At 39.2% G+C, this 27,571-nt stretch overlaps 1 protein-coding gene across 1 annotated transcript; it reads left to right on the top strand.

Moving 5' to 3' along the window:
• Window positions 1-193: 193 nt before the first annotated feature.
• tmem86a (transmembrane protein 86A) lies at window positions 194-27,349 on the top strand. Its single transcript, XM_052029516.1, has 3 exons — window positions 194-421; window positions 15,670-15,934; window positions 17,866-27,349. Exons 1-3 carry the CDS (start codon window positions 401-403, stop codon window positions 18,297-18,299), a joined length of 720 nt encoding a protein of 239 aa, XP_051885476.1. The 5' UTR covers window positions 194-400; the 3' UTR covers window positions 18,300-27,349.
• Window positions 27,350-27,571: the final 222 nt, after the last annotated feature.

Below are 27,571 nucleotides of genomic sequence, written 5' to 3'. Positions count from 1 at the left end.
AATTCAATCTGTTATTTAGCTTGTACATCAGGGGTTACTGCCTTCCAGCTGTAGGGTGTAAGTGTTCGGCTGGGCACATGTTTCGGGTCTTGCTCGGCATCCCCACACCTCCTCGGGGTTACTGGCGGTCAGTGTGACGTCACGTGACCCCCCAGGAGCCCACCCCCAACCCGCTGGTGACGTCAGGGAGTCTGAGAGAAACAAGCAAAGGAACCAGAAGGGGGACGGGGGACCGAAGAGCGAGAGCCGGACTGGATCGCACTGGGCACGGCAGGCACCCTGGGTCTGGTAGCGGAGCCCGGAGCAAGGCGTCGCCATCCGTTCGGGAGTTGGAACGGGAAAGGGGATCAGAGCGGATCTGGGGGGGAAGGAAGAGGAGGCGAGCAGGCAGGAGAGGAGGATGGTGTCGCCGGTTACCGTGGTGAGCGCGGCCCCGGGAGGGTCTGAATCTGGGTCTGGGGATGGGCCCTCATCACTCGCCCTGTCCGCACTTTGTTTACCTTTGAGCCGCTGCTGACGTTTGGGGCAGAACTCACGCCGTTCATTCTGTCGCTTTGCATCTTCTCCGTCCGATCCGGCAAAGCTACCAGAAGCTTCAATTTTTGTCTAACTTTTATCTAGCTCCAACCCCCACTGAGTGAAGCTTTGGTTACGGATGTTATTTCTGGCTGTGCACTTATTACATCTGTTGTGGGCCGCCGATCAAGTTCGCACGACAGGTTCTTTTGCATATTGCCTTGCCGTGAAAGCAGGTGGTGAAAGCTCTTTTGTTCACCGTCTTGTATATTTTTCTTTTGTTTTTGCATTCGTTTTATTCTGACAAGAGTTGTCATGTGACAGAAACAGATGCATGCGTGGTTCGCTGACTGCAGATGCTATTGGACAGGAGTAATTGCGGGTAGAAAGGATGGAGAAAAAGCTAGTTAAAATGGAGAAAATGGCGCAGTGGTCAACTTGCCAGACAAATAAACCAGAGGTTAAAACAGAAATGCTGGAAATACTCAGTGGGTCAGGCAGCATCTGCGGGGAGAGAAACGATTAAAGTTTCACGTCGATGACCTTTCATCAGCTCCGGTCACTGATCTGAAGCGTTAACTAGTCCTGTCTCCACGTTTCCTGAGCATTTGGAACATTTTCTGGTTTTATTTCAGCTTTTTCCACTTTTCTAGTAACCAGAGGCTTGGACGTCAATCCTGAGACCTGAGTTCAAATCCACTATGGCATTTGTGGAATTGAAATCAGGTTAATAACCTGGCATATATGTAAACAACGTCATTACTAGTGATGACCACAAAAAAAAACCTTATTTGCTTCTTACTATGTGCAGTTCTGGTCACCTAACTATAGGAAAGCTATCAGTAAGGTTGAAAGACTGCAGAGAAGAGTTACTAGAATGTTGCTGGGTCTTCAGGAGTTGAGTTACAGGGAAAGATTGAACAGGTTAGGACTTTATTCCTTGGAGCATAGAAGAATGAGGGGAGATTTGATAGAGGTTTACAAAATGATGGGGGGTATAGACAGAGTAAATGCGAGTAGGCTCCTTCGACTTAATTAGGAGAGATAAGTACGAGAGGACATGGCTTTAGGGTGAAAGGGGAATGTTAGGGGGAACTTCTTCACTCAGAGTGGTGGGAGTGTGGACCGAGCTGCCATCTGACGTGGTAAATGTGAGCTCACTCTTAAGTTTTAAGAATAAATTGGATGGATATATGGAGGGGAGAGGTCTGGAGGGTTATGGACCGAGTGCAGGTCAATGGGACTAGTGGAATAAAGTTTCGGCACAGACTAGAAGGGCCAAATAGCCTGTTTTCTGTGCTGTAGTGTTCTATGGTTCACAAATGTCCTTCACGGCAGGAAATCTGCCATCCTTACCAGGTTTGGTTTGTATGTGACTCTAGAACCTGCAACATGGTTGCCTCTTAAATGCCACCTGAAATGACCCAGAAAGCCATTCAGTTGTACAATAGCTGCTGCACTGAAACAGAGAAAGAATGCAACAGGATGGACCAGCTTGACATTGATGTTCTTATGGAATCATACCTTGCATACACTGTACTAGACTCCAACATCTTGGCCTGTTTCACTAGGAGGACAGACCCAGCAGAATAGGCAGCACAATGATATACAGGTGGGAGGGAAGGAGTCCCTGAGAGTCTTCAACATTCAATCCAGGCTTCCCATGTAGTCCCATGGCATCAGGTCACATATGGGCAGGAAACCTTTCCTGATTACCACCTACCCATTCTTCATGTTGAACAACAACTTGGAAGAAGTACTGCAGATAGCAAGGACACAGAAAGTCATTGAGGCAGCCAACTTTGATATCCATGTCCAAGGTGGCTTTGGTAGCACCAGATCTGACTGAGGTTGCCAAGTCTTGAATATTGCTAGATTGGATTTGCAACAAGAAGTTGAGTGAATCAACAAGAAGGATACAAGCCCTGTCTCAATGCTCCCTTCCACTTTGTCTCCCCTTTCCCTTTCCTGGCTCTATCTGCCCATCTTTTGTCTCCTCTCCTAAAGGTTGATCTCGACCTCACTGGTCTACATGTGTTAGATGCATCTGTGACTGCATTGGTAGATATGACCACTCCTTGTAGAAACAAATTCCCATCTTCACACCAGGATACCCTTTTTTTTGGTGCAGTAGTTTTGCTCAATGGATATGAGGCACTATGGGCCATTAGCAGCTGCAAAAGTGTATAGGACACAGTCTGTAACCTCATGTCTGGTATATTTCTCATGATTACTGTAACGCCAGGTTCAATAAGAAGTGTGGGAGTAAGATTAGCCATATCTAAAAATGTGATGATTGTGCAATATTAGATTCTATTCACAACTCCTCAGCAAATGAAACAGTTGACACCTGCCAGCAGCAAGATCTAGATAACATTTAGGCATGGACTGAGAGAGGACAAGTAACATTTCTGCAAGTGCCAGGCAATTATCATCTCCAATAAAAGGGACTCTTTAACTTCCTACCCTTGACATTCAATGACATTATCAAGCCCCCCCACTATCAACATCCTAGGGTCATTATTGACTAGAAACTCGACAGGAACCGCCATATAAACACAGTGGCTACAAGAGCAGATCAGAGGCTGAGTATCCTTGAACAAGTGAGTTGTCTATTGACATCTCAAAGTATTTCCATCTTCATTTAGGCACAACTTGGGGGCATGATGGAATACACTCCACCTGCCTGGATGGTTGCAGTACATCAATACTCAAGAAGCTTGACACCATCCAGCATAAAATAGCCTGTTTGATTGGTATCCCATCGACCACCCTAAAAAATTTATTTCCCTCCACCATTGGCTGCAGTGTATACCATCCACAAAATTTTTTGCAGTTACTGGCTTGTGCTACTCTGATACACCTCACAATTGCATGACTTTTTCTGCTAAGAAGGACAAGGTGCATGAGAACACCAGTATTTTGCAGGTTTACTCCAACTCACACACCATCCAGATGTGGAAATATATCATCATTCCTTCGTCATCACTGGTCTAAATCCAGGATTGGATCTGATCTGACTCCCCAGCACTATACATTGTATGTCATAGAATCATATGGCACCGAAACAGGCCCCTAAGTATCAATGCTGACCTTCAAGCACCCATCTCCATTAATCCCATTTCTCCTGCTTATCCTTTAACTCCCAGCCAATTCCAACCCTGCATCCACCAATCACCCGTCCCCTGCCCCCACCCCCCCCCCCCAACTTTTCCTGCCAATACTCTTCTCTAGGGTAATTTAAATACACTATGTGCTGTTAATACCTAAATCTCGATAATGGGAGAAAGATCAGGATCTTTAAAAAGGTGGGGGAAGGATCAGGATATTGTTGACATTTGTTTTCAGAAGTTCTAATTAATGAACTGCCTCCCTCCATCCTTTATCACAGATTGGCATACTATTTAGTTAGTGATAATGTGCTATTCAAGGAGAGGGATTTTACTGTTGGAGAAGATATATTTTCAACTTCAGATATCTCAGTGTCATCATCAAGCAAGGCGAAATCTGTCATTGAACAGGCAACACCCATGTGACTCGTGACTTTGGAACAATTTCAATGGCAACAACTAAATTTTATGGTATGAGAATACACATTCTGCAACAAGGCTATCCAGAATGGGAGTCGGACTCAAAAGCTTTTTGAAAAATATCCATCAATATAGTACTCTTTAAAAATGCTATACAAAACATTGAATTGATGGTTTTTTATTAATAGTCTGGTATTTTAATGTTCCACGACTGTTTATTGTGTTTATTATCAAAATCCCATATTTACCTTTTGAACTTTTACAATTATATTCACAGCATCAGAGAAAGGTTATGGAATGACACCCAGCAAACATCTAGATATTTCACTTTCTTCTACTGAGGTAGAAGGGTGTTAAGAAAAGTAAAATATAGTATATGCTGCAAATATGAAATGAAAATAATAAACAATAGAAGTACTCAGCAAATCAGGCAGCATCTGTGGAAAGACATCTGTGGAAAGATGCTGAAGCATTAACTCTACTTCCACAGAAATTGGCTGACCTGCTGAAATAAACATTTTCTTTTTTATTTAGTATTAATTTTTATAAAAATCTATGTCCTATGAATGATGTAGAGTATAATTGTCTAAAGAACTGTTCATGTCATTTTCCCACGACAAAGTAGAGTTAAAATTATAGCATTTTTCCATCTAGTACATTTAATGGCCAGTGACTTCATTGATTGTTGCTGACAGAAACAGTGCCAGCTGTCATACACTTACTCAGATTACAGTTACCTTAGTAAACCAGAAGTTTCATTCCTGTAATTTTATACAGGCAAGAAAATAATAATGCAATGATACAACTTCATTGTACCAGGAGGTGCAGTTTACATTTAGAATATATCGACTCAGTAGACATCAAAGGGGTGCAAAGTGCCTCACTTCAATCCTCACCTAATTGTTGCAGTCTCATGTCTCCAAAATGGCATTGGTAATTGGTTTATTATTGTCACATGTACCAAGATACAGCGAAAAGTTTTTGTTTGCGTGCCATCCAGACAGATCATTCTATACATTAAGGGAGTGCAAAAAGGAAAAATGGAATGCAAAATATAGTGATACAGTTTACAGAGAAAGTGCAGTGCAGGCAGACAAGAAGGTGCAAGAGCCACAACGAGATTATTTAAGAGATCAAGAGTTCTCTTTTAGCATATAAGAGGTTCATTCAAGAGTCTGCAACAGGGCAACAGAAAAAGCTGTCTTTGAGCCTAGTGGTATGTGTTCTCAAGCTTTTGTATCTTTTGCCTGATGGAAGGCAGGAGAAGAGAATGACTGGGGTGGGTGGTCCATAGTCTAGTTTATTATTAATGTCACATGTACCAAATATAGTGAAAAACTTTGTTTTGCATGCCATCCATACAAAGCATTCCAAATAATAGGTACATCTAGGTGGTACAAAGGGAAAGGCAATAACAGAATCCAGAATATATTGTTACAATTACTGTTACATAGAAAGTGCAGTGCAGGCAGACAAATAACGTGCAAGGGCCACGACGATGTAGATTGGGAGGTCAAGAGTTCATCTTTATCATATGAGAGGATGACCAGAGTGGGATGGGTCTTTGATTATGTTGGTTGCTTTCCTGAGGCAGCAGGAAGTGAAGACAGAGTCACTGGAGGGCAGGCTGGTTTTTGTGATAACTGAGCTATGTCCACAACTCTCTGCAATTTCTTGTGGTCTTGGGCAGTGTGGTTGCCAAACCAAGCTGTGATGCATCCAGATAGGATGCATCCTATGGTACATCTATAAAAATTGCTGACCTAGATCATTAAAACTTGTAACACTCACCAACCAGTAACTTGTTCAGTGACATTCAGTTCTGATTCTACCAAAATGATTTTGTCACAGACTTATTTATCCAAACTAAATATCATAGAAGTACTGTTATTTTTTAATCATTTACTAGATCTGGGTGTTACTGCTGGACTAGTATTTGTTGTCTGTCTCTAATTATACTTGAGAAGGTGGTGTTGAGCTTCTGCCTTGAACTGCTGCACTAAAGATATTCTCACGCTGTAAGTGGTGTATTTGAAACTAAATATCATAGAAGTACTGTTATTTTTTAATCATTTACTAGATCTGGGTGTTACTGCTGGACTAGTATTTGTTGTCTGTCTCTAATTATACTTGAGAAGGTGGTGTTGAGCTTCTGCCTTGAACTGCTGCACTAAAGATATTCTCACGCTGTAAGTGGTGTATTTGACTTTATTTTGAGGATACTCCTACATGGCATTAGGTACTTAGCTGTTGTGGTGTGACGAGCAGAGGGTGAGTGTTGTTCTGTCTGTTGCTTCCTTTTTGCTTGAATGTCATTACTCCCTGGATGTCTGATGGTGCTTGTCTTGTGAAAATATACAGGCTGTTTATATTGGCTGGTTGAAGGCATCCTGAATTGATTTGGCAAGGACAAAATATTCTCAGATTGTCAATCACAAGCATCCTTACTTCTGACCCTGTGATGGAGGAAAGATCATTGATGATACATTTGAAGGTTGTTCGACCTAGGAGATAATCATGAGGAACTCCTGCAGCAGTGACATGGGGGCTGGGATGAGTGTCCTCAGAATAACCATATCATCTTCTATTTTGTTAGGTATGATTTAAGCTATTAGAAAGTTTCCTCCTGATGCTTGTATACTGGTTAAGTGCTTTGTTGATGGCAACAGCGGTCACTCACTTGACCACTGAAATACATCTCTTTGTCTACGTTTGGTTTAAGTCTTTAGTGAGATCTGCAGATGAGTGATCCTGGTGAAACTCAGATGAAGCATTGGTTAGCAAGCATTTGGTGAGTAAATGTCTCAAAATAGCATTATCTTACATCACTCAGTTGATAATTTAGAGCTGGCTGATAATAAATTAATTGAATTGAATGTGCTCTGTTTTTTGTGGACAAGACATACCTTGGAATTTTTCCACTTCATTGGATAAGTGTTGTGTTTAAACAGCAGTATATGAAAAGAGGGACAGCATTTGGCTGAGTATGGGGCCCAGGAGCTCAAACAAAACTGGGATTAACAAGAATGAAAGGAAAAAATCCTTCCATTTGCTGAAATTGAAGACAGTTGTGGCAAGTCATCAAAACCCCAGAATACAACACAGAAACAGGCTTTTTGGATATAACGAATCCATTCTGACATATGTGTGTAACCTTATTCATGATTTCTTTAATAATGTTACATCTCATACTGGCCTATAGAAGGATGTGAACAACTTACAGGCTTCAACTGAGAAGTTGCATTCAATCAGACATCGTGTAATATTGAGGCAAAAGCACAGAAACAGGCTATTTTGGATATTACTAATCTATTCTGACATATATGTTCCAATGAGCCACTTCTATCACCTACTTATTCGATTTCATCAGTATATCTTTTGTCTAGTTATGCTTATCCAGTCTTCCCTTGTGTGCACCTATACAGTTTCTCTAAATCTCTTGTTCTAACAGAATCCATATTCTTGCTTCTGTTGAGTAAAGACTTTTAACCTAAATTTTCTACAGGATTTACATGGCATAAGTAGTCGAGTCCTCCTGGCTTTAGTGGTATTGCCATCACTATGTTTCCCTTTCAACATCTTGTGAGGAATGGGGTGGGGTGATGTTGTGAAAAGCCAGAATCTTGGTGGGGTCAGACAGAGCATAATATGGCTACAAGTGCACTGGAGGGATTGAATCCTCTGTGACAAGTAATTCACATTGTGAAACCTCAGTGCCTCTTCATCTAGGTTAATGATGTGTTGAAAAGTTTGTTGTTCACTTGAATGAGTTCTGCAGTAACAAGGAATCTCAATACATAGACTGGTTTGTTTTATGGTGTCTTGATATCCATCTCTCCATCTTTGATGCATCAGTTTCTACTATATACACAGTGCTGTATGCCAGCTTGTCAAGCTTACCATGACAACTTTTTTTTTGTTCCTAAAGCAAAATAAATCCAACCTGGCCAATTACCAACCTTGGTCCAAATATGGGCACGGTTTAATTTCCATTGGTAAGGTGAAAGTGAGTGCCTTTGATATCAAAATAGCAATCAATCAAGTATGGTACCAGGGAGGTCTAGTAAATTTGAAATCAAAAGCAATTGGGTGAAACCTTTCTGGTTGCTGGAGTCATAACTGACACAAAAGAAGATGGCGGGTGCTTGTTGGCGTTCAGTTAGCTCATCTCCAGAACAATACTGCAGGAGAATATCCTGGTTATAGATATCTACAGCGATCTAGAGGCCTGATATCAGGACAAATTAGCCTGCCTATTTAGCATTATGCACTTGCTTAAATATCCATCCCTCAACCACTGTTGTGGCTTCAGTTTTGCTACCTGCAAAATATACTGTAGCAACTTACCAAGGGGTTTTCAGCAGTATTTTCCACAAGCACTGATCTTCTTCATCTAGAAAAACAAGGGCTGAAAGTTAATTGGAAAACCTTCACACTGCCATGTGAGTCACACACCATTCTTAATCATGTTTACTGGAACTGGAGCTGACAGCATCTTAGGATAGTGCATACATTTTAGAAGTTCAAGAAGAATGTCTGCCATCACCTTAGGGTAACTGGGATGGACAATATTTGCTGGCCTTACAAGTGAGGGCACATCCCAAAATGAGTAGGGAAAAAAAAAGAAAGTTTATGAGCCCTTTGACTTCTGAGGATGACTATTGTCTTTTGGAAATACTCAACAGATCAAACACCATATGCCTGCTTGCTGAATTTTTCTAGCATTTTCTCTTATTTCATATTTCCAGCATCAGCTTTTTTTTTGCTTTTTGGACTTTTTTCTGTTGGGATTTAAAAAAAAAATGAATTGAATACCAATTTTCACACAAATGGAACTTCAGGAAAGGAGACAAGTGCTTTAAGAGCTAGTGGGAAACATACTTACTTGACAGCCATTTAACAACTGTACGTCAACGAAGATTTTACACAAGAACATAAGACCATAAGGAGTAGGAGTAGGCCATTTGTCCCATCTGAACTTGATACTTTCCTGTCATTCTGACCCAGTATCATACAAGTTAATATAAATGGAAGTACTTCAGATGAGTGTCCAGATCTTAAGTAGAGTTAAATTCATTGTCCACAATCTTAATTTGGCTTAGAAACTGGATTGCAGGAGCATTCAGACCCTTTTGTAACCATCACACTGTAAAGTTAGTAATTTCCAAGTTGCTTATATATCTCTCAACAACAAATTCGGGTAATAAATACAGAAAATGCTGGAAACATTCAGCAGGTAAGGCATGGGTACAGAGAAGCATTTAAGGTCAAAGACTCTCCATCAGAATTGGGAAAGCGAGGGAAAAACAACTTAGTTTTATGTTACAGAGAGATGGAGGAGGAAGGAATCAAGCAAAGGCAATATCTCTGGTAGAGTGAAACCAGAGTTGCTATTGTGATAAGCTGTTGATGAAGCCAAGTGATTGATAGTAGTTTGTGAGAGAGAAAGCAAAAAAAAGTTGGCATGTAAAAGCTGTGAAGTTAAATCTGTTTTTCCTTTTCCAACTGACACTGCCTGATCTGTATTTCAAAACTTTTACATGTTTTTTTTTAAAAAATTCTCTCACAAACTTTGTATCAACCAGGCAGGTTCATCAAGTTTATTACCATGGCAATCCTGGTCTCAGTCTACCAGAGATCTCCTTTTTGTCCTATTTTCTCACTACCCCCCCCCCCCCCCCCCCCCCACCCTACTGTCGGTTTCCCCAAACTGTGCAACTTAAAAGTAAGCTTTTTCCTCTCTTTCCCAGTTCTGATGTTGGGTCTTTGACCCGAAACATTAACCCTGTTTCTCTTTACACACATGCTGCCTGACCTGCTGAGTGTTTCCAGTACTTTTTGTTTATAGTTCAGATTTCCAGTGTCTATAGTGTTTGAATTTCATCAACAGATTCAGGGAATGGCTGCTGTTTGCCATCCCCTGATTTATGTGCAGCAGGAAGGAATTCATTGCGATAGTAGTTCAGAGGAGGGGCAATTTGCAAGTTCCTGTCAGGCGGCTTTGCAGTCAAAAAAACATTTGATCTGCAGGTGTAACTTCCCTGCATTTTTATTGCATTGAAATCAAAATTTATTATATGTAACATTTTGAAATGTTTAAAAGTATACATTTCCATATAATTACAGTTATAAAGAATTAATGCAAAATAGGAAGTCATTCTAAAACAAAATATCTAGTTTCTTGGAATGTCCTTTGTTGGTTAGGTTGAGCCTTTTTATGATGAGTTTGTACTCAACAAAGAGTCAATGCCAGTGTTGAAGAATGGAATACCTTTTTTTTTACTGGCACAGTGTTAATATTAAGCAACCCCAGATAAGCTACAGAAAATTATAATAAAACTTCATTTTGCCTTACGGTGTGGAATGGAAGCATGATAGTTAAATAGACGGAATACTAATCCAGATCCCCAGATTAATTATCAGGAGACATAGATTAATAATAGGGGACATTTTGTAAATCTCGCCACAGCAGCTGGGGAATTTAAATAATCTGAAACAAAAATTAAACTGGTACTAAACAGCAAAAGCAGTGTTGTGAAGACAAAGCTGAGTAATTAGTGGTGAATGGAAGTAGATAGTTACACAGCTAAAGATAAGGTGGCTCTAGGAATATTTTAGTCCTCAATGATTGTGGAACCCAGTACGTGAGTAGAAACGTAGTATTTCTCCCTTATGCCTATTATCCGAGTTTGGCCTGAGTTCATCTAGGTGGAGTAAAACTAGTCAAGAGCAGCATAACCGAAGTTCTATTGTAAAAGTTTATTAAAATTAAGAATACACTATGGTCAATATTATATAAAAATTGCAAGAAGCTACAAAGGAATCATATAAGATAAAATACTACAACAAAATACCATGGGCTGGTATAATCTTTATACTCATATAACACCATATAATTTATATAATAGTCTTACATAGTTTTAATTCAACCGTAGCTTGAACTCATAGGAATCTTTCCTTAACTCTGATTCTGAATGCATTGACCCTGGTGTTCCTTTGAAACAGCCAACTCCCACGTCTGATCCATTCTGTCCACAGTCCCTTGCAGGATTACCTTAAACTTGTTCCCAAACACTTCTTTTGTAATGCAAAAGAAACATGTCCATAACAATTGATTGATTATCTCTTCGGAAAACCCACACTCAGTGATTCAGAAACAGCTTCTTCCCCTCCGCTATCAGATTTCTGAACATTCCACGAACCCATGATTTGTTTATTTTCATAATTTATAGTAATTTTATGTGTTTGAAATGTACTGCTGCTGCAAATCAACAAATTTCACGTCATCTAAGTCATTATAATAAATCTGATTCTGTGCTCACTCTTTTTACGCCCATACATTACTAGATCCAATTAGTCTTATATCATCAGTTTTTATAGGACCTTACTACAGACATTTCTCAAAGCAGTGTCACAGCCCAACCATTTTCTGCAACCCTTTGATTTACCTTTCATCATATTAGCTGATAATTGCAAAGTTTTTGATTCAATTTGCAATTCTTCAAACAATTACAGATAATGCAGCAAGATTTGTATATACATTTGGGATGTCAAGTGCCATTTGTACCACACCTGCCAGACAATGACCATCTCCAACATGAGTGTCTAACTGCACCTCTTTGATATTCAGCCACATTACCATCAAGGAGTTTCCCATCATCGAGAATTTTGGGGGTCTCCATTAGCTAGTAACATCTGGACTGGGCAAGTAAATACTGTGACAACAAGAACAAGTCAGAGGTTGAGAATGCTGTGACATGCCAGTCACCTGTTCACTCTGCAGAGCATTTCCATCACCTATACATCATGTCAGGATTGTGATGGAATTCACTTTGCTGGAATTGTATGTTTTTGAAATGTATTATTTCTCCAGTGCGCATCATTCCAAAATCAGGCAGTGGTAATGTATCTTGTTCCTTGCTTGGAAGCTAACCATGAAGACACACTCAACATGGCTCATATGTAACCCTTTTTCTGAGTGGTGTGCCCCCATACTGTCATTGAAGCCTTTGTAGAAGTTGGGTGAGGGCAAGGTTGTTGGAAGGATGGGGGAGTTGGATGTGGATGGTGAGACGAGATGTCTGTGAGAAATGATTTTTAAAATGTATATTTATAGTATGATTCTATTTTCCCCAAACCACTTAAATCTTTGATCTAAAAGTGAAGGATGACCCATACTCCTGTCATGTCAGCTGGTGGTGAATGTTATCAGGAAGCATGGGTGCAAAAGTTTGCCCCAGACTCTGTGCTGTGTCATCAGTCCACACATTCCACTGAGGTTTACCTTTAAAGCCAAGAAAAATATGATAGGTTAAATCTATGAGTACTTTGTGGATTGTAGGGAAGAACTTTTCATGCTTGAAGAACTGCTATTAGGTGATTTATAACTGTCCTATCCTATTTTCAGTGCAGCATCCTGTGGGATGGGTCTATTTTTTCTTGACTTTATTTATACTCTGGTTTAACCACTGGTCTTTCGTGTTTTTGGGTCCGAATTATGCCTCAACCAACTGAATATAAGGTTTCTTTCTGGATGTAGATACTATAATAAATTCATATAGGCCTCTCATTCCTTCATTGTGTATTAGCTTTAGCTTAAATTGTGATACCATCTTGCTTTGTTGAAAGAAGCTATAACATTGCCAGACTTGAGGAGGGTATGGTCATGTGAGGTCGGGGCTAAGTCCTTATGAGACAAAAAGATTAGAGCTTTCCTCTGATTTGTATGGCAGAAGCACTTGCCATTGCTATACTTTACCTCGGAGTGCTTGACTGGGTGACAGTGAGAACTTTACGCTGTACCTAACTGTGATATACCAAACCTGGGGTGTTACTCAAATATTTGTGGTAGAAAAGAAAGGAAAGATACAATGATGTAATTATCAGGAGAGCAGCCAATGGCTGGTAATTGTAGTGTTTGCCATTGTCAACTTCTCTTTATATGAGCAACACAGCTTGTATGGAAATAATAGTCACGGACCTAAAATAACAGGGATTCTACAGATGTCCAATAGGTATAATGTCATGCTCATTTTCATTCTGAGATTCAAATGAAAGGAATTGACTTCTCACCACGTGGCTCAGAGAAAGCGTTGTTAAAATCATCCCCTGTTGAATGCCCTCATAATTAGACTTCCTAACACATTTTCTTTCTCTTATCTTTCCAACAAGCTTTCTTAAAATGTTAATGTTTCCTTCTCATTTTCCTTGGCATGCACTGCAAAGAATCAGCTTAAATCTGGTAGACTAGAACTCAAAATATGCAAGCGCAGTGCAACAGGTGGGCAAGCACAAAATGCTGGAGGAACTCAGCGGGTCAGGCAGCATCTATGGAGGGAAATGGATAGTCGATGTTTCGGGTCGAGACCCTCCTTCAGGACTGCAAAGAAAGAGGGGAGATAACCAATACAAAAGAGTGGGGGGAGGGGGGGAGCGAGAGCTGCCGGGTGATAGGTGAATGCAGGTGGGGGGGAGTGGAAATGATTTAAGAAGCTGGGTGGTGATAGGTGGTAGTGACAAAGGGCTGAAGAAGATAGAATCTGATAGGAGAGGACAGTGGACAATGGAATAAAGGGGGTGAGGAGGGGAACCAGAGGGGGGAATGTGTGGGTGATGGGCAGATCAAGAGGGCAGGGGAGGGGAAAGAGAAGGGGTATTGAGGCCAATGGACAGGAACTTCAGTACATTTTGTAAACTTGCTTCTTGATTACAATGCAAAAAAATTCATGCAGGAATAAATTAGAATGAACTAGCAATAGCTGAAAAATTCAATCTCATCAGTGAGTAATAGAAAATGAGAGAAAATGAATTTCAAAAAGGCTCTTAATTGTTTTTTTCTTAACTGGAGAAAAGCAAACATCACATGGGACAGACAGTGGAAGTATGTGATAGGGGATATTGAATTACAACAAAAGAAATGGACACCAGCATTGGCATTGTCTGCCAATAACTTAGCCTGTACAAAATTAATACTGAATGTGAGTCAGGTTCAGGTATCGCAATGATTCTCCAAGTGAAGAGAGAGAACCATAAGCCTGCAGTAGTCCAAGCCACTTTTTGGATATGCTGTGAAACTGTTTGCTGACAGTACTGTCCTAGAGGAATTAATCTTGTAGTGTTGTTATTCACGTAGATACTAGCACATGACTTTCCCTCAAACGAGCAGTGAAACTTCAGACATGCACAAATAGTCCATAATCAGCAGGCCTGTGTTTCCTGTTTGTTAACCTTAGTAGATATGCATAGTGAGCAGTCAGCAATTTCTTGTTGAAGGACAATGTGATACCCCTAGAAGCAAAGATTTGTGTGGAGCAGTACTGCTCTCAAAATGTTAATTAAATCCACACAGTTGCAGGAAAATAAAAAAAAAACTGCCAATTCTGGATATCCAAAATAAAAACAGAAAATGCTGGAGACAATCAGCAGGCCCAGCAGCATCTGCGGGGAATAAAAAACAGAGCTAACATTTTAGGCCAAAGATCCTCGTCAGCCCAGCTGAATATTTCAGAATTTTCTGTTTTTATGTCACAGTTGTGTGTCAGGCTACGGTAATATTAATCGATTCCAGCTTCTAATCAAGCATCATGGAGAGCATGTATTTTTTCCTCTCTAATCCTATAGCTGCTAATCTTGTCTGAGGTACTGTTGCATAAGTGTGAGGAATCAGGCTGGTACCAAGTCCCAGATGCCCATTCTTCATGTATGAGCCAGGAGATTGGTTTTATGCTCACTGGAAAATGGTGAGGCATTGAAATTTGGCTGACTTCATGTTTCTTTGATGTAGTGGTAAGAGAACTATGGATAGCAAACAGCTCTACTTGGTGGTTCCAGCCTTGGAACACAGTTCTGCTAATCCAAATCACATCTGAATCCCACTTACCTTCTTGCCAAGTACTATTCCCACAGTCTCTGCTGTCCAGAATCTCTTGTGTGTTAGCTTTGATTTTAGCAGGTTCAGGCAGTAAATCGTGTGGCTTGAGAGTTAAAATATTGTTTATCAAGCTTGATTCTTTTGCCTTCTCCCTCCCCCCCCCCCCCCCCTTCCCCTCTAATCCCCACACACCACAAATTAAAATTGGTCTTAAGAATTTTCTCTGACAAGAAGCTTTGCCTACCAGGAGCACATATCAGAAATTCAGGTTGTGCTGTGCAGAACTTCCTGATTTAATTAATGATTGGAAAAACATCGGCAGAGTGTGCTCTAGATTTGGTTATCATTTCCCATTGCTCCCTGCCAGAGGCAGAAGGGCATAAAAATGTCCTTAATAAATCAGGAAGGAATGATTAGTTTGGATTTTTAAAGTTTTGGGGAGTTTGTGGAGAAAGAGTGATAGAGTTGAGTAGTTCCACTGTCACGTGAACCTGAGGAACATTGTTAACTCAGTGTGATATCTGAAAGGAAGTGAGTGTGTTTATTAATTTGCAAGTACTTTACAGTTCAATAATACATGAAATTCATCAATAATAACTATAATAATATCAATAAGATAGAGAAGATCCAGAAAGTTTGCCAGAAAAATGGAATTTAATTTTAAAAATCTGTTATATCGGGTAAGTGTACAGAAATTCTGGTATCAGTACAGTGACTCATTGTATTTTTCTCTTTTTTTTACTCCATTTGTAGGTTAAAAGTGAGGGGCCTAAATTGGTACCTTTCTTTAAAGCTACCTGTGTATATTTTGTCCTCTGGCTGCCAACCTCTAGTCCGTCATGGTTCAGTGCATTGATCAAGTGTCTACCTATCTTCTGTCTCTGGGTGTTCTTGCTGGCTCATGGAATCAACTTTCTAGGAACACATCCCAGTGCAAGAAAGATCTTGGCAGGCCTGATATTTTCTGCTTTGGGGGATGCATTTCTTATCTGGCAGGAACAAGGATACTTTGTTCACGGTGAGTGCCTCCACAAACATGTTTTAAGCAGTGCTGCATTGGTTGCATGTATGAAAAATTAAAATTTATTCCTTTTTGCTCTTTTAATGGAAGCGCTTCAGTGTCTGCACACCAATGGTGTGAGACTCCAGTGCTAGTACTATTGTGTGTGATCCTAGTAAGCAGGTGGTGTGAGATCTTAGAGAGTGTGTACGAATGGAGTGAGTTCCCAATGTCTGACTACTGGCAGTGTGAGATCCTAATTTGAGTGTGAGGGGTGGGAGTGGAGCTTCTGACAGCTTGAGATTCAGTTTGTTGCTTGTGGGAGATCCCAGTGATTGTGGTTTGAAATCCTAGGTAGTGTTGGTTGACGGGGTTATATCACAGTGGTATAAATGGCATAAGATTCCAGTGGGTATGTACTACTGATGTTAGTTTTCAGGGAGCGCCCAAAGGTTGCTTTAAATACCAGTGAATCCCAGTGTACGTGTGCACATCTTAGGAGATCTCAGTGTCTGCACTGATAGTGTGGGTATTAAAAAGCCTACTAATTTTCTTCTCCTGTTTGCTGTTCTACAGCAAATTTCTTAAGTTTTTATGAGTTGGAGGTAAAAGGCTGATCAGCTCCTTTGCATTTTCCAATGAAGACCTTTTAAGCTCCATAATTGCTAATACAGTAGAACCCTGATTATCCATTATTTGACTATTTGGAAATCCTAATGGTTTGGCACTTGACTCACTGCTTGCGGATTCCCAGGCTCCTGACACACTGGTGCCTTAATTCCCAAGCTTCCTCTGACATATCTGGATCTGGTTTCCACTCTCACTTTCACTCTCACTCTCACTCTCACTCACCTGGATCCATATCCATGCGCCTCCTTTAAACTCAGCAGGGCTCCGTTTTCTGTGCTCCCTTTAAACTCGCTGGGGTCCCAGGTCTTGCACTCCATTTAAACTCACCGGGATCTCGGTTTCTGCGCTCCCTTTAAATTCACCTTGGGCCCTGTTCCCACCCTCCCTCTGACACAACGAGGCCCTGGTTCCCACACTTCCTTTCACTAATGGAGGCTCTGGTTCCCGCACTCCTTTTCACTCTTGGGGTCCCTGGTTTCTGTGCTCCCTATAAACTCATCTGGGTCCCAGTTCCCATGCTCCCTTTAAACTCATCGTGCCCTGATTCGCTTTTCCACACTCCCTTTAAACTCAATTGATTCTATTTCCTGCAGTCTCTTTAAATTTACCAGGTTCATTAGGAAATATTATTCTACTGTGTAGCATCTTAAAGTAGTGAATTAAAAGTGTGTTCAGGTAGTAATGGGAATAATATCCAATAGTCTTGACAATCTTCTAGTCTGGCATCTTCGTAGTTATAAGTGTGTTGGATTGATGGAAATTTACTGTATACAGCTCTTTACATTTTTAAATAACTCAAAAGCTGTACAAAGCAGATTGTTTTTGTTGCATGCTCCCTCAAATCCTACAATCCCTGTGGATGATTTTGAGCTTGTTGAGAGCCTCTTGCTACCTCATTCAGATGCTTGTTGTATTTATTGTGACTATGGGCAATGTTTGGATATTCTGCGTCTGAGGTTATCAGAGGTAAATACAGTCCCGGTCTGTCTCCATTGTCTACAGACACACACTTGCCCAGTGGGGTTTATTGGACTGGGTACCCTCCTGATTTATTTTTCTTTCTCTAATTTGTAAGTGATTAAAACCAGTTGTCTTCTCAAGTAGGATCACTTAACTCTAAGCAGAACAGAATCATTCTGATCAATATGGTTTTGGCTGAGTCCAGGAAATTTATTTAGCAGCAGAGCCATTTTAGATTGCTTTATTATATCTTCTTTCTCAACTCCTAATTTTGGAAACTTGAACTTTTTATTGTATTTTAATTTGTACAGGTTTAAACTGAAAGCCTTTTATTTATGTTTTTCTTGCTGACTCCTCAGGCCTGCTAATGTTTGCCATCACGCACGTTCTCTACTCCTCAGCCTTTGGAATGAGGCCCATGAACCCTGAGCCTGGTTGTGGGGTGGTGATTATCTGTGGACTCTCTTACTGGTTGCTGTACCCGTACCTTTCTGGTCCCTTCACCTACCTGGTGGCAGTTTACATCGCTCTGATCGGATTCATGGGCTGGCGTGCCATTGCAGGGGTGCAACTCTTCAACGACCTCTGGACGTGGACCAAACTATGTGCCTGCCTTGGAGCCATGCTTTTCATGGTGTCTGACCTCACCATTGCAGTCAATAAGTTCTGCTTCCCTGTGCCTTACTCCCGGGCCATCATCATGGCAACTTACTATGCTGCCCAGATGCTCATTGCTCTGTCAGCAGTGGAATGCAAGGATGATAATGATAGAAACACCAGAAAAATGAACTGATGGACAATCTCCCCTTGCACAATAACAAGAAAGTATTGCTGAGTTCCAGTGGGACACAGAAACCTGGAAAAACTATGGTGTGAATCTGATTTAGAGCCACATGATTTATTTTCATCGGTTTGCTTCTGTGTTAGCTCGTTGTTACCTCCATGAAGCAGTCTTCAGTCAGGAGGGTGTAAGGACTGTGGCTAATGCCAGCTTAGGTGGGTGACCCCTGATGAGATGGTCTTTCTCCTGCTGCAGTTTTGTGCAGTGAGTTCTCTGCCCATCAATAACTTGATAGAAGTTGTCCATATTCATTTCTGTTATCATCCCTAGAATCAGAGTGGGAGAAGGAGAGCAAGCGAGCAGGTCTCAAGATAGGAAAAAACTGAATTTTGTGACTGTCAAGTTAATCTCAAACTTAGCCTCCTAACAACATTTCTAAATGCTCTTTCAAAATTTGGAAGCTTTATAACCAATATCTGTGAATTTATGTATGTTTTGAGAAGAGATTAAACCAGCATTTGGATGGAATTGGATAGATTTGAAAGTGAAGAATATAAATGAAAAGGATACATTCAAGGATACGAAAACTAACAAATAGAAAAAGATCAAGTCCATTCAGTTTATCCCACACAAATGTGATAGTTTGCGCATTATAATAGATCTGTTCCCCAGTCCATCTGGAATCTATGTAATCTCGGAGAGATCAAAAGCATAAAAGTCCAGGCCACTTGGGGAGAAAAAAATGCAGAAAATTCTCTTCAGACCTCTTAAAGCAATCAAACTAGTCCAGGAGACTACTCTTGCTTTGATTATATTATACAGTACCTACCTCTTGTTTAAAAAGAAATAAAATCACTGCTTCAGGGAAAGATTAGAGGAACAGGATTACAGTAGACAACTCCAGTTGAATAGCTGGCACAATTTTGATGGCCGAATATCTTCCTCCTGTGCTGTGGCTTGCACAATTTTTTAAAATGGTGTACCTTTTGCTGTGATGCTCTTCTGTGCAAGCATGCTTCATATTCTGGAAAACATTTGGAGCATCCAACAGAAGGAATCTCTCCCTTACAAAATAAGGTGCATTTCAATCTTTTACTCTTAAGTAAACATCATCTTTTCAGCGTTGTGGATTGGAAAAAACCTACCCTTTGCTGTTCTGTGGTGCAGAGAATAACATCTGTTCTTTTTATGCATTGCACTGTGGTGCTATTTTATACATATATGTCTGTTTGTTGTTGTAATTTACTGAGTAAGTGCTGATAATGTGGACAGATGGGCAGACAATTGAGGAAAGAGTATCCCTGATTGGGATGTGTTGGCCAATGGGTGAGACTCCCCATTATTTATTCTGAAAATAATTCCAATGCTTTGGTTTTACTATGCAACTTTCCACAGAATTTAAACTCTTAATGAAAATGTAACAACATCTCTTCAGTGCACAGTTTATTTTGAAAGTACATCATTATGTTATGTTCTGTTTCTCCTGTGATTTTCTCTTCTACCCTCCCCCATCTTGAAGGTGGTGAGACAAGGTGGGATTTGGTTTGAAGGATGCCATCTGGTATCTCATCATATAACCATATACAGTATAAGCTAATGTAGTGAAGTGTTGGCTGATACATTGGGTGATGGAAGATTACATAACTGTGGTGGCTCAGTCCTGCCCTCACCCATTGTCTAGACATGCTCAATTTCCAACAGGGCTTACTGAATACCGATCAGGAAAAGGAGCCTTCCATTTCCTCCCTTTGCTCTTTCCAACAAGAAGCACCCGGGAACTTTGGAACACTTATAGTAATTTGGGAGTGGTTGACAATTGAACCTGAACCTTAATGATTTGTACAGCATAGCTTTTCACTTAACAAAATAAGCAAACTGCTAATTTCAAAGGTCATTTGGACTTAACTTTCTGACAGAGTTTAAACTCTGTAGATTGTTCTTGCATAGTAAGCAGAAACACCAGAAACTGAAGGCCACTTTCTCAGTATACATTCCTTTATTGTATTTATTTTTTTGTACAAGCACATGTGCAATTTGCACGCCTAGGACTACGAATTTACCAAGGTTTCTAAATGAATACATTCAAGATAAAGAAATATCCAGTGGGAGTTCTTTCTCAAATAACCTGTTTTAAGCCAGTTTTCTCTTGTTTCTGCTGGTAGGGAACTCTGAAATGTCAGATCTTTTTTTTAATTATATAATAAGGGTTGGTGAGGGAGATGCTTTGAACCAACAAAATACTGCTACTGGACTTAGCAACACACCCAAAATGCTGGAGGAACTCAGTAGGTCAGGCAGCGTCTATGGAGGGAAAGAAACAGTTGATGTTTCGGGTTGAGACCCTTCATCAGGACTACTGGATTTAGCTTCCCTTTTAATAAGTTTCATCAGAGCACAGCTTTCCTTAATATTAATTTATTTTCTCTCACAATAAGTCACTCAGTGTTTTTCTTATTTAATTTGGGGACTGTTTTCAGCATCACCTGAGAATGTTTATCGCCTAACAGTGTTACTGACAAGAATGTTAAAATGTAGGTAAGACTGCTTACTGAAGATTTCAACATATACAGTCATGAGAATATCTTGTCAGTATAGAGACAGTTATTGTTACAGAGAACACTGCATGTTTGTATAACCATTTCCTGTACAACACCATATAGTATGTAATTGCCTACTGTTCTTACACCACAAAATCAGCTGTGTGCAACTGTCTCCTGTACCTACTGATCAACATGCTTTAATTAAAATCACTTAGAACAGATCAGAGATCAAACTTTGAAACTTCCTTGCTTTGCCATTCACTTGCTTTTATCAGTTGAGCTGTCAGGGATAGATAATCTTTGGATAACATGATTGATTTTTAAAATTATGAATGTTTAGGGTTAACCAATAACACTGTAATCTTTAAGTTTTTCGAATGGAATCATAACCATAAAGGCTGACTTACTCTAACCAACAATTTTGGTGAGGTGCATGCCACAGATGGTGAAAAATAGTAATTTTAATTACATCTCAGTGTTGTGCCCTGCTTTTCAGCAAACTGTAATGGTGGATATGTAAAACCTTTATGCCATGTCTACTTGAGCTTCTGAAAAATCCTTCCAACAGAGGTTGTGATAGGAATGAATATTCTAACTATGTAAAGCTAGGGCGAAGTACTAACTCTTGCAAGTTTGTCTCCAGTGGTGTTAGAGAAGAGACTTTGAGATGATAATGAAGCTTCATGTACAAAAAGCATATTGCATGTTACAATATACTGGTTAAAGTGATTTTGTTCTTTCCCTTACCACTGAGTACATTGTCATAAATACACTAAGGAAGCACAATCTATTTGACTAAATACTGAGGGGCTATTTATTAATATGAACAGAGAATTGTTTATAAAAATGTTTTTATGTTCATAATGTAACACAGTATACAAAATTGTCTCTAGCAAGTGGAGTACATGCCACAAATCAAGTGTTTAAGATTTAGAATAGACAAAGTAAGACCGTTCTAACATATTCTTTGAACATAACATACAAACCTAGGTGAAGAACTAGTGCAGGGTATTACCTAGTTTAAAAAGAGCAGCAATAAAGACAAAATAAGTGAATGTTACAGTTTTTTTTAATGCTGATAACAGGGAAATATGGAGGGATGTGAGAAGTTCCACACCATTGAGCCCATTGTGAAGAATGTGTTAAAGTCAGATGAATTTTGATCTGAACAAAAGATATGTGAGAAGGTTAAGAGTATAGGGTGGAACTGAAAATGAAGAAGAGAGGAAGGTCAAAGGACCATTGACTGCAGTATTACTGTACCATGGGTAAATATAACAGGTTACAATTAAGAAAGGCTAGAGGCTCAATGTCAAGTATCTCTTGTTATGCAGCAACCACTTTCTTGCAAAATGTCCATGGTTATGAGAGAGGGGCAGGAATATATTGTGAATTTTAAAATATGAAATGTAAGATCTTTTTAGTGTTGACTTTTAAGTTAACATTCAGATGCTAGTGAAGAAACCGACCATGCATGCATACAGCAGCTTTTTTCACTTCAGAGAGCACTAATAACTAACTTAATATTTCAAGTTCCTAACATTTTATCATCTTTTCTTCACCCCTTTCCAATTTAAACTTAGTGAGACTGGTTATATCTCCCTTTCTGCTTTTAGTTTAAATTAGTTGACTCGGATCACCAAAAATTGATTTTTGGATTAATTCAGGACAAATGATGCTTTGAATTGCTTTACAGCTATATGTTTTGTGTCTGTTGAATTGATTGAGGTTCAGAAAGGAAGTTATATTATTGCTGAATCACAGGTAGCTATGAGAATGCTGATTGTGGATGAGATTGTGTTTTGCATATATTTCAGGAGTTTGTGATCCCTGTCAGTAGTACTTTGCAATAGATGTTATTTATGCACTGAACTAATGAAACTGCAATTGAAAATCTAGTTAGTTAAGTTGTAGCTTTGGAGTGACCTAATATACATAATATGTACAGTATAAGCAAAGACTAATGGATCAATCAGAACATGAATGGTAAGTGTACATGTTAATGCTGGTACTTGTGCAGTGTATTCCGGGTTAAAGGGAACAATTTCCTGTTGTCTGGCATATTCATCTCTCCATATATCAAAGTTAACTCAGATATAATTTATTCAAAGTAAAAGGGAATGATTCTCTCCTGTCTCAATTTCAGCTCTAGCAACTTTTGTACTGATAAAGATTGTCTGACGTCAAAGGAGATACTCTTTGAGAATGGGGTGTTGATGAAATATTCATACAGCTGGAATATCAAGTGGATATAGCATCCTTTCTCGTGGCATTTTTCATTCATGAAACTTGTAGATATTTTGCTTAAATTGTGTTTGGTTCTGCATGTGAGAATTTGTCATTGTGATTCATTTGGAAGTTCAGTTGACTTTGTCAGAAAGTTGTCATTTCAAATCCTTCAAGAAACTAGTTCATATGTTCTTGGCCTGACATTTTGGTGAGTAGGTGCTGTTTTTTTCTAGATGTTGTCCTTTCATTGAAATGCTAAAATGAGATCATTCTTGCCCATTTATATGTTATAATCCCATTCCAAAGTATTGGAGTGCTCTTGGAGTTTTGGCCCAACATATCACTCTCTCTGTGAACACCACCAAAAAAGATTAAATGGTGAAATCCTTTCTTGGTGGGGGAAATCATTACACTTGAAGGCATTTATAATTCCATCTGCTGCATTTTGAATTTCTGTAATGTTGAAAAAGTGCTTCATATATGCAGATTTTTTTTCATGGATTGGTGTTGGCCTTTGTTTAAGCATTTAATCTAAACTTGGGAAACAAATTTAAATTGTAATCTTTTTTCTAATTCATATCATTTATCAAGAATTTATTGGGAACCAGAATGAAAACAACAGTTTTTATTTCATGAATACTTAATTTTCTCATTTCTTTCCTGGGGGATGGAGCATTTTGCTGAAGACAAGTTACTGGGCCTTGGCTGCCCTTCATTATTTTTCCATTTTGGATGTATGCAAGTAAGCAGCTACAGAGTCGCTGAGACCATACAATCAAGACTGGTCTGCCCTCACCCAGCACCTACATAACATATTACAACAGAAAATATTGGATATGGATTTGGCACAGGAACCCCAAGTGACTTCTCTCTCTGAAAGGCATTATGGCCGATTGTACCTGTTGACCATCATTAAAACCTGTGTATTGCAGTGAAAGGGTTTCACTTTTTTTTTGGATAAAATTCTTGACTTCTACAGTCTGATCACTATCCTACTCTACTTTTTAAAAACTTTTATTGCCATTAGGTCCATGCTGAGCAATCCCATCAGTCCCATTCCCCTTAATATCACATAAAATTCCTTTGAAACTTGTGAATTAGTGTTAACCCATTAATTAGTATCCATTGTCAAAATAGTAGACAGAGAAATTTGACATGGACACATTAAGTGCCTGAACTATGATATTCCTGTGATATTTTTAATCCAGTTCCTCTGTACACAATAATCTATTAAGAAATAGTTTATTGTATATAGGGCAGTATTAGACGTAATCAAAGGAGAAATATTTGATAGAAACGCAAGCAAAACTTTGGTGTAGAGGTGATTTTTCTCTTGATCTTTTGCTGAAGAATTGATGTTTCTTTAACACAAAACAGGGAGGAAAAGGGGCCAGAGATCCGTTATGTTGCACTGCCCTTTAATTATCTGCACCCCTTTCTATGGACACAACAGACCTCTATCTGTTAACATGCATTACAGTTCTAGATTGCGGGTACCCTAGTGTCCTTGATCCATTTTCCTTGGGATCACCTATTGAGTGCACAGGCCTTGAGGTGTCCATAAAAAAAAACTCAAGTGATGTGGTCTGATCTGAGAGCACATTGACTGGATGTTTTCAGAGCTGAGGGGCATGCTAAAGGCAAAATGATAACTGTTTTGTACCTCCTGTCGCTAGTGATGCTGATTAGCTAGAAGGTTGAATGGCATGTTTTCAAGGTTGCTTTGATTACAGGCATTTATGGTAGGTAAGTTGGCAGCTGTGTGCATATCAAATATTTTTAATGATGTTTGTTTGAAACAAGTAAAACACAAGTATTTTTGTAGAGCTTTCTACCTTTCCATGTGAATGATGCATTACACTTATTTGTGGACATAATGGGGTGAGTCTTCATCTCCATTTTTGTTTAAGGATCAAATTCTCAATAACTGCCCTATTGTCTAACAGCTTCTTAAGTCTGGCTTTGAACCATTCTGTAAACTATTAATATTCCTATTTCATCACCTATTAAACAGATTTTCTTCACACCAAGGGCTCCACACCTGTGTCCAGTCAGTATTAGTTTTTGGGATAGACAGTCCATAAAGTCAGTTGTTGTTGTAGCATTCCTGAAATGTATTCCATCTCCAATTTTTCCCATTTATCTTTGAAAGGTAATATTTCACAATGGCAATGGTTCTATTAGCACCAGCATCTTTTCTGTATTTTGCTCAAGTCGCTATTCTGTATCACTCATGAGACCAGAAGCCAAATGCTAGCAGACTTTCATAACTCAGCCTAGTGCTATTCCTACTCTACATCCACAAGCAAACTTGCAATAGTGGTTATCAGGCAGCATTTAGGTATGGGGTATCTGCCTGATATTTATTCTCTTTCTATCCAAGAGTAAGCAGAGGTCAGTTATGGTGTTAGCTGCTTGCTTGGTTGAAATTATATGTTTGTATGATCATTGATGACTTGTGGTCCATTTGAGACATTCTAGTTGTGGGGTTCGGGGTATTTCCCATTGTAAGGCTGCTAACTGGGCCACCTGAGTGCTAAAGTGCTTCAAATCTCTGCACAATCTCTTTGTCCTCATTACTTTATTTTGTGGATAAAGTTTTATTTATATTTTCTAGACTCTGGCCTGGTTTGTGCCATAAAATGATTTACATGATGTGTAAACACATAATCTTCTTTAATTTTTCTTGTGCATTGTACAACGTCCCTATATAATAGTACAGCTAAAGTCAGGAACTTGGAGTAGATGGGGAGAGAAATTTAACCCATGTTTTATTGTTGCCAGACCATTGTCAAATCAGTTTTTCATTTTTTATGTTCACTTTGTCATGTGATATTTCTGATTTGAAGTAACATATATTGGCCACAGACATTCTGTAGGGCATTAGAAAGCTTCATTATAAAAATGTTTTATTTATTAACTGAGTAAATTTATGACATATCTTGTTTCAAAAAAGGGAAGCACAAAGAACTTGATTGTAAAGGTGCTGACAGAGTATTAATTGCAGTTGGATGCTAGGCTGGTTCAGCTGCAACATTAGAGGGACAAGTCTCAACTGCTGAATGGTCTTCTTTTGCCTTTTCCTTTCTTAAAAAAACTGAGTAGATAAACGCATGTTAAAGGGAGCTAAGCCCTGAGTATTAAATATTACATTATAGACATGAATTGTGTTTAAAGCATAAGTTCCATGAATGTTTAAAGGAGTTATTTGGCCAGTAAGGAACATTTGTATGTAAGACATCTGTTCAGCAGTACCAAGTGGAATGAAAGCTGTCCTTTCTAGCTGCATATTCTTTGAAGAGCTCTTAGGTTAAACTGAAGCTCTCCATACATGGTAAAATTGTAAACCTTTTAAGAAACAGAAACAAAAGGAAGTAAATAATTGTAGCTGCTTTGTGGACTTCATTCATATTGGAAATGATTGAGAATGTAGGACTTCAATAAATTCCTGAAGTTAAAAACAAATTTGAGAAACTGATTGCTATTCCTCACTTTAATGGTTGTGTAGAGTTTTTAAGCATGATTAAGCAGAATTCTAAGTGAACGTGAATCTAGCTGCAGGGACAGCACAGGACTGATTGCTGTTGGGTCTTTGCAATAGCTAAAAGTGGGGTTTTCTGTTCTATAGTAATGATCTGGAGAATCCTAGTTTTACTTTCAGAGAGTGCAGGGTACTGACTCTCTCAGACAGATAATTGAGATCTGTTGTATCTTATTATATGCCACTCTCCTCATTTTGGACTGCACATTGATTTTTGTATGAATGTGGCATAAGATTGTAATCCTATTTTAAAGCTATTTCTATTAAAACGTTCCAATTTTGTAATTGTTGAATCTGTATACAGAGCATTGCTGTAAATAACTACCATGCAATAATTGCTGTTGTATTGATTGCTTTACAATGGGACACAAAACTTTTCATAATGGACCATTTCATGATTTGTTGATCTGTTTTGCCTATCCTATGATGCCATTGGCCAATTCACAAGTATAGTGTTACCAAACTGAGCATGGATATGCTGTTGGTGTTACCCTGGTGCATGTAATGAGTAAACTGAATTTTATTATTCAAATGGGATTTGTCTTCCATTTGTACATTTGATTTGTGTATCCTGGTTTTGTCTTTGCTTTCATTGTAAAGTGCTTAATTTTGACATTAAAAATATTGGAGTGAAATTGTTCATTGACAATACTAAAGAATGGTAGGCTGTTGTTTGTTTATAGGCAAAGACCAATTTCACTCCAACTCTACCTGAGACTAATGTTGCAGCCTAATGTCTGTTAATAAATTATATAAACCAAATTGGTGCTCTTATTTAACTACTTACATTACTCTCTTCCCCCAGTACTATGCTTCTACTTATTTGCATTATCCTTGTTGAATATAATTCTGTGGATGCTGTTATACCCAGATGTTTATAGTTCATGTGCAGGCTTGGATAGTGAATATTGACAAGCTCTTCAACAATTCTAATTTCACTCCTTGCCTTGTCATGCACACATGTACTTTTTCCA

Source organism: Pristis pectinata, chromosome 14 (genome assembly GCF_009764475.1).
Source record: "Pristis pectinata isolate sPriPec2 chromosome 14, sPriPec2.1.pri, whole genome shotgun sequence".
Taxonomy (NCBI): Eukaryota; Metazoa; Chordata; class Chondrichthyes; order Rhinopristiformes; family Pristidae; genus Pristis; species Pristis pectinata.
Note: the sequence above shows the minus strand (reverse complement) of the source record. Positions and strands in the feature narration are given on the sequence as shown.